The following is a 17,749-nucleotide window of genomic DNA, read 5'->3' on the forward strand; positions in this document are numbered from 1 at the left end:
AAACAAGCTTATAATTCTGAACACAAAAGAAATCAACTTTCCAGGCAAATTACAAAGGTTAAATTAAAACGTAGAGTACATCACACAAAACAGCAATTACTTGTAACATACTAGATCAGCACTTTCTGGAAATAAAATTGCTCATTTGTTTGTTTTTATACTAATTAGGCAGAAATGCAGTCAAAAGGATGTGTCTATTTCTGTACACCATTAATTTAAACCAGAGTAAATTTCACATTTACCAATGCAAACTCGCTATCAAAAAATCTTTCCTGGGCTTAAACTGCCTAGTTATTTACTACTAAAATTGAACTGATATTTAAATAGATAAAAACAATAAAATTTTTGGCCAAGTAGAATTACATTTTAGAGTTAAGGTTAAATACAAGCTACACTTAAGAGTTAAGTTCTTAAAGGCCAATGCTAGGATTCTTAAACTAGTAAAAATATTTATGTATACTTTACATATACTTTAAAGTAACTTTCCTACCATCAATTTCTACTGTTGAAGACTAAACATTAGATCATTAAGAAATTTAAAACAAGTCTATTGTAATGCTGCTCTCCGAGCATTTTGTTGCTACCCGAGGAGGATAGCAGAGGATGTGTCTGCTCACAAGGGAGGAAAGATAAAAACCACACGTATTTTAGGACAATACCACTGATGAGGTTTTCTGAAGATAGCTGCAAAATCACAGCATCTCCTACAGACGGGAAAAACATGCCATGCCATGAGTTGTGATAAATAATTCCTGTCTCTCTAAGACATTACAGCCACCAACTACACATCAGAAGGCAACCTAAAGTACGGTATAGCCTTTTCCCGTTGGTACCACTTACATTTCTATACAGTAGCACCACATCTCTATTCTACGCTCTCCACCTCTTTCCTCACAAGTGGGGATATTCTCAGAGCTGCCAGGCTCTCTGCTAAAGGCAGTAATGACTGTATTTTTCTCTTTCCTTTGAGTATTCTGAAGCCCTGGTAGGGAACGATTGCAATTTTAGCATTAGGGTTGCAGCAGCTCCTCCTGACTGAGTGGTCTTGACCACAGCCCTGAGAACACTGCAATGTACAAGTAGTGCAGCCCCATTTTGCTCACGCTAAGCTTCACAGCTATTCAAGAAATAACTTTTTTTTTCCAGATCAGCATTGACTTGCACTTTAAGTCACTGTTTCTCAGATCCAGAAATGTACCTTACAGATTTTAAGTCTGAGTATGAAACATTTAATCATGTCAGGTGTTAATTAAAACACATGGGTGAAATACAAACCATCTAAAAAGCTGAAAAATGTGCACACATCTTCAGTAAGATGCGTGCATGTAGGAAGTTTGGCCGTAATGCACCTTTGAAACATCTACGGTAAATATTTGAGTTTGTCTAAGAACTGGGGAAAAAATTAAGTTAATTGTAAGAACTGACATTCCTTCCACAAGGCAAACAGATGGATTACACATCTGTAACAAAAATGGGATCTTCTGTTCACCCATAAAAATTCACCGTATAGAGGACATAATGTAATTTGTAGAGTAAAACACAAGCAATGGAGGTATACCCTCAGAATACAATCCATCGGATTAAGACCTAGCTAAACACCCCCTGGGACACAGTATACCATACGTTCTTTCAGAGATGAAACGAGCCTTATTACTTATTCAATGAACTGTATTCTCTATTACAGAGAAGACATTGTAAAAGGTATAGACGTGTGTTTAAGTTAAAGAGAGCAAAACCCTAACATCACAGGTGCACTTGAATTCTGAAGCAACGTTTACGTTGCATGCGACCCTCCTAGAGGCAAACAAGCTTTATCATTTCCTATTTCTTTCAGCACAAACATTGGAGAGGATTCATTCCACTAAATTAGTATTTTATGCCAAAAAATATTCAGAAGCTAAATTCATTTTTTTCCCAGGTAAGCATGCTCATCATTTTGCTAAGATCTCAAGCCCTCTTGAGTTAATCTCTCTAGTGCTCTTTACTGCACAGACTCACAACTTCACTAAGTACCAAAGAGCTTGTTCACTTCACTTGTGCCACAAGTTCAGTGGGCAAGGGACTATCCCAGACACAGGGAGAGCAGCTGGTACATGGCTATGTACCATACTCTCATATCCATGGCTATGCCCATACTCTTTAGAATGCAAGCCCAAAAGTTAAATTAATTATCATTTTGTCATTAATTGTCATCTTCTCTTTATTTACTGGATGTCTGCATAGGACTGAAGTGGTTCACATCATAGTTAAGGAGAACCAAACACAGGATGCTTATCAGTGAACTTGGCTTTACGCACAGCTTTTCCAGGAAACGAGTTGTGGCTTGCACCCAGGCGCCCCATCATTGCTACGAGAAGACACGCTCTACAGCTTTGCCCACGTCTACCTCAATTGGCCGAAAACACTCTACAGAGTAATCGTACCTGATTTCAGCCCCACACTAAGGTCTGTGCTGGACTGATAAGAGACAGGGTAGAGAGCGTCTCCAAATCCACATATGATCCTAAAACTCTGCTTTTGACCTACTCTAAGTGTGCATGTTCTTTCATGGCCTTGATACTCATTATTTGATCAGGTGAATATACATATTTTCTTAAGTAAGTTTACCTATAGCAAGGCTTTTACTGTTCTGAGAAACCTCCTCAAAGAAAACTTTGAGATTTAAGTCCTCACCACACCCCCCTTCACAAATAACAATTAAGCATACATTTACCTTGTTTGCAACTGCATTGACATTGGGCCTAGCATCATAGATGGTCAGTTTTGATATTTGTCCATTAGCCTCCCTGATGATATCAAGATATCTTTCATCGTCTTTATTCCTCTTCCCACTCATTCCAACCAGAGGCTGACTGCAGCGCATAATAACAGCTTGGTTCTCTGGATGAATCCAAGACAGGACCTAGTCACATGCCAAAAACACAATGGAAGAAATACATTTCATTAAAAGCCGCAACTTAAGTTACATTCTTTAAAACAGATAATAGGAAAATTAACACTTTAATTTTATTTCTTAAAAAATTAGTTCCCAAACATCTCAAATTCTTCCTATTTATTTTCATAAAATTTAATAATAATCTCTAAAGGTTCATTCTGTTACATACTCAACTCTTACTGAAATTTTATGTGCTTGAAGAATCCAGTGCATTTCATTTTTCCTGCAAGTCTCAAGTTGCACAAATAATTCTGAAAAGCAAACTGGAAAAAAACACAGCAATGCCTGCTGAAACGAAGAAACAATTCAGAAGAATGAACTCACTGTAGCTACTACGACTAATATGTTCCAATGCTACAGGAAACCCTACACACACTTTTTTTTTTTTGCATAAGGAAGAAAAGTTGAACCTTTCTGCAGTAGCCTGAATGCTTCCCTTTCTCCTTGAAGTGGATTTTGTTCCTCAGCCCTCTTTACAATTAGGAGGTACTGGGGCAAAGCGTCTGCTGCATTTATTGTTTTTCTGAGCTAGGGCTGCCCTAAGGACAGATTGCCATGCAAGAAATTAAAGATTTGTACCCTAAGAAGCAGGTAATAGTTTATCCTGGTTAACTCTGAAGGTAGAATATTCTCACAGAGTTTGACAAAGCTGTGAGTTACATGGAGAAAGAACATCAGAAGTCAAAAAAAATCTTCCAAAAGTATTCACTGCTGAAATACGAACCTTAGTTGTACGTCTAGAAACAGAATTAGTCTGTGTGAGCGTGAATAGGATTGGTTACTTCCCATCAAGAATAACATTATTATTACCAAGGAAATTACTATTACTTTACAGGCTGTACAAAAGACTTGCCATGTGTTTTGAGACAATACAGAAGATACAGCTAGGTTATAAGAACCATCCAAACACACACATTCTATATATATAAACAATGAAGAGCAGTTTAACATATATATTAAACCTATATGCATATTATATCCTACACATATGCATGGGTCTATATACAGTAAATATATGACTCCTAGGCTGCCAGTGAATACCATCTAACAAATATTTATCATTTTTAATTTCCCATCTGTTTGATATCAAGTGAGATACAAGGCAGCTTTCTGATACTGGCTAAGAATCCAAAACCTTTTGCAAGTTTGCCAAGGTGAAACATTAGATAAGAGATTGTGTTGTACTACAAAATAATATTTTTTACAGTGTTGTAAAGAGCTGCTACATAAAAATTCTCTTACCTCAAAGAATTGTAGTTACAGAAACATACCCAGAGTCAAATGGGTTTATCTTCAATTCCACAGCCTGATTTAAAATAGCATAGAACTAAAAATCCCAAAAATTCACTATGGCGACTATGCACAAAATTTTGTTTTAGGAGAGACCATTGGAATTACGTTTAAATGCCATGCAGTTTGCTTACACATGAGAAGGATAACACTTGCTATCACTTTTTATGCACATGCAACAATAGTCAATAAACTAGTACAGATGGCAGTCCTAGGCTCATACTTCATTAAGAAAAGGGAATCTGAAATGCTGGCAGTTGTTACTAGAAAAGTCAAGTTAAAACCAACACAGTTGGAATGCATAATTGTTGTAGGAAATGAGGCTTGGCCATCACACTAGTTTCAAACAGACAAAAAAAATCAGCCAGTCAAAACAACTTTGCTGTAACCATTTCCATAAAAAAGGCATCCTCTGTGTCATGTTCAGCAAAAAGTTGTTTGGAAACAAAACTAGCTACGCTCTAAGACAACTTTCATCAAGCAGTACTCACCGGAATTCTATTTCGGGACCTAAAGGCAGCAACTTTCTTGAGATCTTCATCTGTTGCATTATATGGCACTACTAAGAGTGATGGATATGTGTCACACAGTCCGTAATGCTCATTAATAAAAGTTACTCGCCACCGTTCATTAGGCAGTCCCTAAAAGGCAAAGTTTTTCAACATATTTTTGCCTGTACAACTAGTAATTCTGCTCTCAAATTTTACATGATATTATGGCCACATGGTGGCAACAAGCTACCAACTCAACCTAACTACAGTAGTATTTCAAAACAATAGAAGAAAAAAAATTACAAGACCACAGAAAACAGCCCACTGCTGATTTGGTCTTAGCTACGTATCTTACACGTATACTCTTTACATGCACAATTCTGTCCTCACAAGTTTCAAAACAATATCTAAACTAGTAGAGGAGTTTCTTCAACCACAGAACTAGGGAAAGATAATTTCTCTCCTCCCTCAAAGCACTGCCTTTCCATTTCGCCTGCTGAAAAGAGATTACGGCCCTGAAAAGAGGGGGAGGAAGTCTGATCTCAGCCTTTCTTCCTTGTAGTCTGATGCTGCCTTCAATTAAAAAAAAAAAGGGAGATTCAAGACAGCCTTTCCACTAACAAACTTCTGGTTGCAGTCTGCTCAGTAAAGTATTTCAAAAACAGCAGTCAGGAAATTGAGCAAGACTGATAAGCTCTCCACACACAATGGGGTTTGCGCGGGTGTTTATATTTTACTTTTTGGGGGGTTTGGGGCCTCTACCTTGAACCAAACGGATCATGTGGAAGTTGGGATACACTTTAGTCCATTAACAATTAGAGAGGGAAAAAAAGCAAGGACATTCTAACTGTAGTATTTAAAGCGATAAACAAATTGTCTAATAGTAAGAAATGTTAAAATTAAATAATGTTATCCTCTTTCATTAACATTTTTCCACGATCATCTAAAGAGAAAACTGATTAACATATAAATAACTTCTGTAAAGTAATTCTATTTCTGAAATAAGCCTTTATTATTATTAAACTTCTTGAAGAATCAGACTAAATCAAATCTATATTTAGGACACTGTTGTTACATATTTGTCACATTCTCCACCACCACCACCCACTTAACAGTGACGTACTGTAACTGGTATCAAAAATTTCCTTCAAAGAGCAGGGACTACCTTCCTGTGACATTTTTTTTTGTTGTTGTTAAAACACAAAAACTCTTCCACTGCTTTGTTTCCTTACCTACTTTAACTTGCATTTCTATCTTCTCCAGTCCTCAGCTGCCCTCCACCCCCGCAAAACAGCTGACAAGTGATATGTACAAAAAATAACTCCATGAAAGCACCACACAACTGCGGCTTTCATAGCTTACCTGTCTCCTGTATTCGGACATTGGATTGTACACCATCCAGCCATTCTCTGAAAACTTTTCTTCATTTGCAAATGCAAAAAAAAGCTGTAGGATGTAAGAGAAGCTTATTACAGCAAACTGACCGAAGGTGGCAAATATGAAGGCTCATTACTCATCATCAGTTACACCCTAATGCCTACCACAAAGTGGGACCGACGTTCATACCAAACCCACTCCATCCCATTTAAATCTGATACGGCAGATGGTAAAGCAAAAGGTAAGAATTAATACACAATACAAATGCATTAATGAAATAATGCAAGTGTGGCAATGCTTAAACAAGAAATGACAAAAAGTGCATAAAAATTACAACACTTAAACTGTGGGATTTTTTAGTTTACAGTCAGGAGGGTGAAATGTTTTAAAATAATTTATATCAGTTCCTGTATTTAATCCTCACTAAACAAACTGTTGTCTTCTCACTAAAATTTCTCCAATAGGTACAGCTGCAAATACTGCTCAAAATGATAGATGCTGAATTGGAATTGTAAACATGTTTCAAACACTGTTCACTGCCATTAGGAAGCAGCCTTCTTTCTGCATCCCGTCTTCAATTGCTCCTTTCTAACAGAAGTCTGCTTTACTGTAAAACTCCATGAAGATCGAAAAGAGGCCAGTGAAAATGAAACAAAGCATGTTGCTGGTGGGTTATACCATTTACTTTTGTCTTGCTTCATTACCCACTCTTGAGACTGATTTATAAAACACAGCATCCTCGCAGAGGACTCTAACAACTTCCTCATACCTTCTAGCTTGTTTTTCCTTCTCCTTCCAACCCATTCCAAGTGAGCTGTACTGCCCAGCTAACCTTTTCTTGCTTGGTTTGTTTTTACAGTTTATCATGAAAACCAAAACAATGTTTATTTTAAGAATCTGCCTCATTGAGAAAATTGATTTTGGTGGCTTATGAATTCTTTGGATGCCAACTGGAGCATGAAACTAAGTTGTTTCAAAACACAGCAGAAGGGAATTTGCTGCGCTGAGCTAACGGAGCAGCAGCAGTCAGAACAGAAAGCATTCAAGAGCTTTCATGGCTCACTTGCATCAACAAAGCTGAAGGTCTCCTAGCTACTCAGAGACATTAACAGAAGAAACTGAACGTTAAACAGAATATCCCAAAACTATTGTTTTCACAGGAGTGGACCTAAACAAATCAGAAATGCAGGAAACTTGGCAAAAAGAGGGAAAAAACATGGTTTTAGGGTGCCATGATTACATCTAGAGATGTAAAGCAATGCTTCGTGAATGCACCGTAAGCACAGATGGAGGTTTCTTTACATCTTATGAAGGCAGTAGCAATGGTTTAAGGCAATTCTGGTTAGCCTAGTAAGTTACAATGGTTTAAACAGTAAGCAGCATCAATCAAAGTACAAAACTGAATCCCTCTGGAAGGAAGGCTTTTCGTCACATATCTCAAACCAGCAAGCATCTCAAAAGGAAGTTACTGCACACACGATATTTTTTCCCACTAGTTTTAGAATTTTAAATGAAATCAGTATTTTATAGCAAGTACATTCACTGGCAAGTTTGTAAAAGTAAACAAAGCATTCCCAAGCTGCATATTCTGGATGTCTTCCCCTTTTTTAAAGGGTTAAGCCTTCAGTGTAAGTGAATATTACAGATTCTTTTGCTTAAGGAGACTGCTATCAGGTGGGCTGGAAGCAGAGACAAAGAAAGGAAATATGAAAGAGACAGATATCAAATGCATCACAAAAAAACATTCCACTAGAAGTATATGCAAGTATCAGAAAGTAAGCAGAAAAAAATGCCTTTTTTTTTTTACTGCAAACCAGGAATCTTGCTATCTACAACTGTAGATGAAACTGATTTGCTCAGCTATTAATAAACAGCTACATGCAAGAAAATTCCTCTCCTCCCCAAAGGGATTTGCTATATCCCAGATAGCAAACTATGCTAAGAATTCACCAAGAAACCAAAGAGACAAAGGAGAATCTTAGGATTCAGAAACACTGGAATAATAACACAATGCTTTAAACATGTCTCAAAGCCATGAGTATGTTAGCAAGCTTCCTAGTGATGATTTATAAATTGCCCAGCTTAATAAGTGACAAATAAAATACATAAATGCCTATCTTCTTACATAGATTTTACAGAAAAATCAAGAAGGTGCTGCTCCAAACTAGAAATAAACATTCTAGGGGATGGACAGAATCCTTTCCAAGAGAACGCAGTCCTACTATGTACGGCTTGTTTCATTTTAAACACTTAGCTACGGCAACTTTAGCACATCTATTACAAAACCTTTCAGAGCCACAAAACCCACAACTATTAGATTTGACAATTAAGCTTTGTAAGTTCTCCTGACATTCCAGGTAGTACAAATTCTTCCTCTGTTGCTCAAGAAAAAGATAAAAATAAATAAATCAGTACTGTGCATCATATCAAAAATCTGAAGTCTAACAAATAAGAGAACACTACAATGGATGTGAAAGTGGAACAAAGCTTGGGCTCAGATTTTTACAGGAGCAATTCTGAGAGCGAACTCTTGAATAAGTAAATCCAACAAAAACAGCACTTAAAAACAGAACAGTATCTAAAAATAGAATAAAATTATTTCTTCTGCAAGAGCTGACTATTACAACAAAAACTGTATACAGTACGTATACATTGTGTACACATGTGTACATTGTGTTCTATACACTTAATCTGGTTGCTACTCTAAATCTTAACTCATTGCACAAAAGAGATCAGTTTCAATTTTTTTCAGCTACCATGGGAAACGGAAAGAAGAAATTGAAGAAAGAATTAAAGACGTAAGAAATAAAAGAGCATATTAAATAACTGCTCAGAAATCTGTGGGATGTAAGGCTTATGACTTATCAATACCTGTAGCTCGTAAGAACAAGTAAAACATGATACATCAGTTAAAATTTTGCAAAAGCAATTAAAATATCTTTGCATATAATGAAATCAGGGATTTCGTTGCAGATCCATGGTCTAAAAGCACAAAAAATACTTCACTTTAAAAAAAAAAGGCTTCCAATCTTGTAACTTTCTTGGTAAACTACTTTTTATGCTTCACTGTGCAAGTAATTCTGTTTACTTCCTTGCAGGTGCTAAGCTTCAGTTTCAAAACACACAGCCTCTTTTTCAGTCCTCCTACAGACCAAGTACTTGCCTTCAACATTCAACTTCATCGTTATCATTTTGCACAAAAAAAATAACATGATATACTGGTTACTCACAACACAACCTAGTTCTGCAAGATAAAGGAAAGAGCAGCTACCACCTGACAAGACAGTTTGGCAGGCAGTCTACAAATAGTTATATATTTATTTATAGAATTTTAGTACATATATATATATAACAATTTATTAAAATGTTCTTTTTTTCACTTTATACATTACAAGAGAATAAAGTAACAAAGCTAGAATAAGAGTTAAACATGAAAAGAGTGGTTTTTTTTTCCTATTTCTAACTTCCTGGTTTATACTTGTTATACATTATAAATCATGACACTTTTACTCAGTGAAAAGGTTGACATTTCTCAGTGTGTCTGAAAATAAAGATATTATCCTTGACTTTAACATTCTATTACTACAACTCAGCCAGCTACATCTTACCTGTTCATCTGAAAACTAAAATCAGATGACGTAGTATTTACATAATTAACATCTAATAATTTCTGAAAACGCTAAGTTTACCATTATTGCACCGAGACTGGCAGAAGTTATTCAGAATGAAGCCTTGGGTCAAGGTATTTTTTGCTTGTGCTCCATCAGATAGGCCCCTATACCAGGTCTCACTGCTATCTAAAGTCATCCTTGCAGATCCAACAGCAACAGTGGCATAATCTGACTCCCAGACGCTTTAAATCACCAGGAAAACCAGCTATAGCAGGAGTGAGAGAGGGGGAAGTCAGACAGCATGACTACCACTGTCTCTCCCACACAGCTATCGCGGTTAGAAATAAATACGTATCATGCAAGTATTATGACAGTGAATAATCTTATAAAAAAGATGACGTAGTATCAGGCTAAGAGGAAGTGGAGCAGCTGCTGTTCAGAAACTAAACTGCAGACTAAATATCTCAGCTTTTGTGGGGTACTACAAATACATAAGGTTGGCTTGTGTTTTGTTTTTTTTTTTTAAATGTTTAAAAACACTATTTCAGCATAGGCTTCCAATTAGCAGCATACTACAAATGCAAGAGAAGATTATAAACAGCATGTTTGTTCCATAGCAGCTGAACTGTCAGCCGGATGAGCTACTAGATTTTGTATTATGTTAGTGACTCCAGGAGATCTGAACCTGACCTATGCTAAAACTGGAGAGAGCCAAGAACAAGCTTCTACAAGTAAGCACAAGAGACAATGTTGAGACTGGTGAATGGTTGAGAACAGGCTTGTTACTTATTCTAGGTTCTCAAACACTGGTGGTCTGATGATTCTGCAGAAAAATCTTGAAATTAATAAGCACACTCCATTCAGAAATAACATTTCAGGCTGTATTTACCTACCATTTGTCTGAGAATGGGATACCACAAAGAAAACAGAAGCAATATTAATCTTTACGGTCCTGATGACACCTTCTTTCCACTGCAGAGCATGAGTGCTGCTGAACCACTCAAAGACCCAGGGTGCAGTTCCACAACGTGGTCTGAGCAAAATTACCAGCTAAACTGCTAAATTGCCAGCTAACACTGCTAAAAAAAACCAGGGTGTCTTCTCTTTTTTTCTCCTGCCTGCACCCTGTATCACTTGCACCCCTCTCTTGCACTGGTTCTGATATGTACTAATTACAAACCAGGTCTCGTCAAATTATTAAAAATGGCACAACGCTAACGCAGAACACAGAACATTTTGTTCTGGGTAAGTGAGCTACACTGGCTTACTTTGTGATTATACAACTGTCAGTTTGGCATGAGGAGAAGAACCAACCACGTGGCTAGAAGGCAGAACGAAGACGACCAGAGAACAGCAAGACTCCAGCGTTTCAGTAGCAGAGAGCTGCCATCTTCACACAGCTCTCATTTGAATCATAGAATTATTTAGGTTGGAAAAGACCTCTAGGATCATCTGGTCCAAGCCACAGCACTATCTTTTTAAAAGATCTCCCTGCCAGCTGCTGGCCACTAAGCGTTAGTGTCATGCACAGCCCAGACATACTCATACTCAGCCAGCAAAACCCTGTTTTAAAACAGCCACAGTAAGAGGCAGAACATTTTCATGTTCGTTCACATCCATCTGCAAGGAGCATCCACAGATGTCCTCGCCCTCCACCCCCATACTCAGGCTAAGCTAACCAGACTAAGGAAATGACTCAGGGTAAAGCTTTTATTTTTTTTTTCCTCCTTGCTTAGCTTTCATCCATTTCAGTTCCCTAGCTGGTTCACCCTACAGCCTCAGAAACTTACAACCATGCAGAAACACTCACTTTTGGCAGGATCAGTTTAAACTACTGGCTGAAATATACTGAAAGCACACCAAAAATATGCAGTTGCTTAGCTCATTTTAAAGTTTAGCTCAATTCCTTCCATAGGATGTGTTTGTTTTTTTAATTTTACCCTCAATAAATCTGTGCAAACTTATTACTGTATTAGCTGTCCGATATTATTCATCAATAACTACAGATAAAGCAGGTGTTGTCTTACCATGTCTTCTTGTCCTGAAGTAAAGCTCTGTGATTCACATTTATCATTGCCTTGGAGACTGCCCAAGAGTTCAATGTTTTCAAGAAGTCAAGCAAGGCATGTACTATTATATTTCTTAACGAAGAAGGATAACTTGCAGCCTCTAAAGCAATGATATCTGTATGGACCAGAGGTGCTCAGTAGTTTACTTGAAGTATAACATAAAGCATCCATAATTTTACAAATACATAGATACAAGCGTTTTAAGGGCACAAAATAAAAGCACTAATTCTCTACAGTTTATACTGACACAAGAAATCTGTTGTTACTCTTTTTAAGCAGCTATGATGTCCATTAGTAGGTCAAACACTTAAAGCTAATTGGCAAGAAATCTGCATTAAAATGACTCAGTAATATAAATGACATAACTTACCAGGTTATGTGACTGGGGAAAAGCATGTTTTGTGAGGACTTCAAATATATCTCTTCTACTGTGCCCTTCTTGCTTTAATGCAAACCGTAAATTTCTCATATCCTAAAACAAAGGCATTGTGCTTTAAGTGAACCAAAGCTGTATTTTTTTCTGATGTACAAATCCTATATTATACACTAAATACGATTTATAATCTGCTTGCCACACACCTCAAACAGTTGTGAATGTTCAGTTTTCTTTCTTATATCACAAAATAGAAGAGAGCTTAAGAATTCTACCAGTAATGCAGCACCACGTTCTGTGTGGTGCAAACACTCCTTTGGCATAAAGCCATCAGGGGTGACTGTATCCGATTCACTAAGAAGTCTCATAGGCTACTGAACATTTACAGGATGGGATTTACCCTATGTTTTCCACGTGAAAATTTGCCACTGATCTGTAGCAGACTACATTGTCCCTAGCTGTTTTCTCATCACTAACTTCAAAAATAAGCAATCTGCACATGAACTAGTGAGAACAAAGTGTGCATACATATTCTATTAACGAGTCAAACAGAGGATCCTAGATTATCCACTGGGAATTCCCCCATGACCATATTTATTCATGGTAACACAATTTTTTGTGAGACTAAGGAAAAACAGATGTTACGTTAGCGTTTCACTGCCTTTCCAGCTTGCAAAACCCATTTGAGTTGTTCTTCAAAGATCTTAGGTTTGTAAAAAAAAAATTACTTTTAGAACTAATGAAATAATGAAGTGATGAAGGAACAATGCCTTAAAACAATACTGCCATGCAAAATCTCTTGTCAATCAGCAATTAGGAAGAGATAACCAATCGCTCTCCTCACACAGAGAGGATAGTAAGTAGCCCTTCATATAAAAATAATTCCCTGACCACTTCCAAAAATCTTTTAAAATTCAGCTATGAGGAGTATATGGTTTTTATTCCTGTAAGTAGGCAAGCAGCGAGAAAGGGAACCTGTAGATTTCATTTCCTAATGAATTATTGAAAAGTCTTACTTTACACGTTATATCTAATCCGTAGGAATTCTCTCCTCTGCTTGAAGCTCCTCCCATTTTTTCAATCCTTGAAATTACACCCAATGGAACATCCAATACCACGACAGGATCCTGCAATGAAATTTAGGGAAAGGAGAGGATTAACCTGAGAAGATGACTCAGGGAAAATGTTCTTATGCACACCACAATAGAATGAAATACATGGAGGAAGCAAAAATCAGGTTTCTGGTTTTGATCGAGTGTCCCCTCCTAGCACATCACAAAGTCTGTACATTCCCTGAAAATCATCCAATTGTACAAGTAATGGAAATATTTCATGCCCTAAGACCGAGTATGCAGGAAAAAAGATGGCGACACCCTGAACGATGCTGTCTGTTGCATACTTCTGATTCCCTCTGCTAGCTATGACTACTTTATTGACATACAGAATAAAACTAAACAAAATGAAAAATACCACTAAAAAGTTAGTTACAACCAAAACGACCTCACTTCAATAATGCTAAAACCTTATTAAAAATATGCAAACAGATAAGTACATTTTATTTTCTTTTATATTGCTACTTATTGAACACACTACTACTGTATGTGATATTCTATTAATTGAAGTATTTTTCTTCTCCAATAGCAAGGACAATCAAAATCTTGGCTTACTGATAGCCATTTCAAGAACTATTTGCACATCGTTAGTTGCTGCTTTTGTTCTATCACACAATAAGTGTGAAGAGAACAGCTACCAAAAAAGCTCCAACAGACAGAAGGTAAAGGTATCATCAGTCCAGGATAAGCGATCAAACTGTAGCTCTACCAGAGGAAAAAAACATGCATTTACAACGCATTCAACTTCAAGGAGCTTCCATTTTTGCAAAGATTTCTCAGTGGCACAAAGGCAATTACTGTTTAGCCATTAAACTATTAAAATATGGTTATTACAAATGTTACAGATCATTTCAAGTAAAAAGCCTCCCGTGCCATTCCACAAGCATACATGCACAAAAGCTAAAAACAAATGAACTGCCCACAAAATAAAGCAAAGGCAGCAGGGTTGAAGAGGAGAGGGTTTAAGGCTCCTGCATCCCTTGGAACTATTTGTGGCTTATTACTCACATTTTCCAGACTTCTCAGGTACAGCCTGTAGTTTGTGATGTATACTCTTCCTTTAACAGGGCCATTAAACGGACACATGTAAATAACATCCTTGTCTGTAAGAAATGCAGCATTTCTTAAGCATTGGGAGAAGAAAAATCAAAGCGATGGAAAACATCAATTAAGCAGCAGTAAAATAAAGACAGCTGCACTCATGAGAGCCACTCTGAAGAAAGCTGAATGAATTAAAGTAATAAAACTAAATTTTATCCATTTAAATTATTAAGAAAATGTGAAAGTTTCTTACACTAAACTTGCCTGAATTTCTTCAGATTTCACTAGCCTTCCCCAGTTACGTTTGTATTTTTCCTCTTTCTTGGCACAGCGCAGGACATAGAACAGTGACTAGATTTAAGTCCTCCCTGTGATTACTGAACTAGTCTATTCACTATCCCAGAACAAATACATCCCAGAACAAATACATCCTTTTGTTGATACTCTTACATCTTTTAGTGCCCTGTAACCAATTCTCCTGCATTAAAGTATGTAGTTCAGGTTGTAAAGTGTTTAGGGGACTCTCCATTCTGAAGAGAACCATTATGTTTCAATTTGAGGCAATCAATTGTAGCAGGGCCATCAGCACCGTTTCAGCAAGGACAGTAAAAGAATGAGCACTAGCACACACACAAAAAAATAAAAAAATTAACTGAAGCAGTGTCATTGAAGACTTAAGTGAAGCAATACAAATGACGTATTTCTCCCTGCCCACCTATTTCTTTAACCCACACCATTTATCTGCCTTCCACAGCAAGCACCCTCCCTCCAGCGTGCTCCCCCAAAGCACAGGTAATTGTCATCAGGATCACACCAAACATTCTTCTTAGCCCCACATCCTCCCATGCCTTCCCCACAACTTTCCTCATTGAACACAGGTACTTCCTTTGAAACACCACTTTGGTTTCAGCTCAGCCAGTCTCGTTCACAAGTTGATCTTACAAATACTTGCGTGGGGAGCAAGAAGCAGCTTCATAAATAAAAGGCCTCTTTCAGTTGCATTCTGATACCTCACTGCAAATGTCCAAGAGCGCGAGGCTCCAGCCCAGGAAGAGCCTCCACCAAGTAAGGAACCACTGCACACAACACGTTAATCTTTTTCATGCGACATCACAGTATGGAAAGGCTAACAAGTGTGCAAAAGCGAGCTGCGTGCCATGTTTTATCAACGAAGCATAAGATTATACCTCGGGTAATCATGGTTTGGGCTAAGGTTGCACACCACTGTACAAGAGACCAATACAATAATAGTATGTAGCATGTGTTATCTTTTGATTTCAAAAAGCTTAGAGGGATGCTTGTCACTAAACACACACTACTTAGTTTGTAGGTACAATAATGACATATCTTAGCACTTCTATGCATTACAGAATCTACCACGTACGCAAACCAAGATTTCAAAGACTTAAAAAGTTATCTGTGGTAAGTGATAAAAATTCTCTAAAGTGATTACTTGAAAAAAACTAATTCATGACATTTTAGCACAGCTTACCCCTCAGCCCGAACCACTGCAGACTATGGAAATAACCTAGTAAGACAGACGTGTATGCCAGACTCCTTGGACATACGCTGCATTAGATAGCTATATAACCTCTTACCCGTAACTCTAGTCTCTCCTGGCAGACGAGGTATTTCTTCATTTTTTTCCCAGTTAGTACCATCTTGTAGAGTCTAAAGAAAGAAATATAACAGCCCATCATGTTTTATTTACAATGATTTCCAGTTCCAGATTAAAAAAATAAATCTTAATTTCTGCATGGGAAAGAACAGGGTTTTCCACAGTAGAAACTGACACGCTGAACCAGAACAGGAACACGCGACTATCCTGAACTGCAACTATTAATTACTTAAAGCTTGAGCAGACTAAAATGTGCTTATTTGACAAAGCCTTCTCATTCTAAAGGAACAATTAAATATATTTACAGTAAATTGGAATTAAATTTCTGTACCATTTTTTCCTCTAAAATTTCTTACATTTAATTTTCCAAATCTGCTTGTCTTGGATAAACAGTCAAGTAAAAGCACTTAAGCAGCATACTCACAAATATCAAACTCTACTACTTTGTACTTTGCACATTCAGTAGCCTCTAAGAACAACTAATAAAAATTTCTGTTTTTGAAGAAATGTTTAAAGATAACTAAAACCTTAGGTTCTGTTGTCTCACAAACTAGTGGCATTTTCTTCAACCACATGTGAACTCGCTTTAACATGAATATTTCCCACTAAAGACCAACATTTTAAAAGCGAACCAGCCAAACCTAACTAGAAATAACTCGGCAATTGCAGCACAGAATTGCCAAAAATTTGCAAGAATGACAAAATGTTTCAATGTAGAAAGCAAATACAATAGTAAGTATATTAGAATTAACTTCAAGAAGGCTCTCATAACTTGCATTCCAGAGGATATTTCTCCCGTCCACTCTGAAAGATATTTAAACCAGCCTAGTTAACAGCATTTAAATTCTAGCAATAAAAATGTGTATATATAATCAAGAAAATCAAGAAAAAAATCATTCAAATACTCAGTTTTCTACCTAAATGTGGAATATAATGATCTCTGGGACCTCTGTCATAGAAAACATGAAAGTTACACTCACCCTTTTAATTGAGGAGCTCTCCAAGGAGTTTGAATTATATTTAGGTGTTGATGATGAGGCCATACTGAGTATCTGAAGAGAAAGCACAAATTGGAGACTTAAACTTCCTCTTAGAATACACACTGCTTACAGAAGACATTTAGACGTTAGAAGTCTGCAGGTAGACATCAAGAGCTTCCAAAAATGTCTTGCAAGCTAGTATTAATTTTAAAAATGACACGATGTCTTGTAATTCAAGGCCACTATTTAAAAGCAGCCAAATCTAACAAGAAACTCATTAATAGCTCTGGGAACAGTTCTCATATATTCTCAACTCAGGCAGTATGGTATAATTCAGTTGTTTGAACACTATTTTTAGTCAAGTCAACAGACATCAGAGTGCTTATTTTAAGTGACAGGATACACATGCTAGGAAATGCAACTTATGTGGAACATTTGTATTGAGAATTTTGATGTAGGAAAACAAGAACAAGCTACTACAAGATTATTGCACGGTTCTAGAAATCACAGGCGTGACAACGCACTCAGCTGGTTGATGAAGCTGAAAAAAAGGAAAGAAGGAAAGAGCGGTTCTATGGTACTTTTACAGTTAAAAACAATCCCCCACTTCCGAAACTGAAACTTCAGTTAGCCCACCAGAAGGGGGAGTGTCCAGCCTTCTGATCTGAAGAGCCTTGATTTAAAAGAGAAAGTGTGTGGGTGGTGGTGGTGCTTTTCGTTTTAAATGGCATTGATTAAGGGACAGAATTGCATGACACAGGACTAATCTTTTTAATCATTTCATAACATCGCACAGGGGATCTCTAGAACACACACCGGGAAAATGCTCGTTCTTGAAGGCAAACAGCAACT

The 17,749-nt window shown here is 37.1% G+C and overlaps 1 protein-coding gene across 8 annotated transcripts in view; it reads right to left on the minus strand.

Moving 5' to 3' along the window:
- The window catches only part of MTM1 (myotubularin 1), a 39,980-nt gene that overhangs the window by 11,742 nt on the left and 10,489 nt on the right, over nt 1–17,749 (minus strand). For all 8 annotated transcript variants that reach the window (XM_083797185.1, XM_083797184.1, XM_083797180.1 and 5 more), the window contains exons 3-10: nt 16,898–16,969; nt 15,898–15,970; nt 14,267–14,361; nt 13,163–13,273; nt 12,144–12,245; nt 6,079–6,162; nt 4,717–4,866; nt 2,714–2,902 (exon numbers count right to left, since the gene is read on the minus strand). In XM_083797185.1, coding sequence (XP_083653311.1) covers nt 2,714–2,902; nt 4,717–4,866; nt 6,079–6,162; nt 12,144–12,245; nt 13,163–13,273; nt 14,267–14,361; nt 15,898–15,970; nt 16,898–16,969 — 876 coding nt within the window. The remainder of the gene's footprint in view (nt 1–2,713; nt 2,903–4,716; nt 4,867–6,078; nt 6,163–12,143; nt 12,246–13,162; nt 13,274–14,266; nt 14,362–15,897; nt 15,971–16,897; nt 16,970–17,749) is intronic.

The sequence above is a fragment of the Anser anser genome, assembly GCF_964211835.1.
Source record: "Anser anser genome assembly, chromosome: 13".
Taxonomy (NCBI): Eukaryota; Metazoa; Chordata; class Aves; order Anseriformes; family Anatidae; genus Anser; species Anser anser.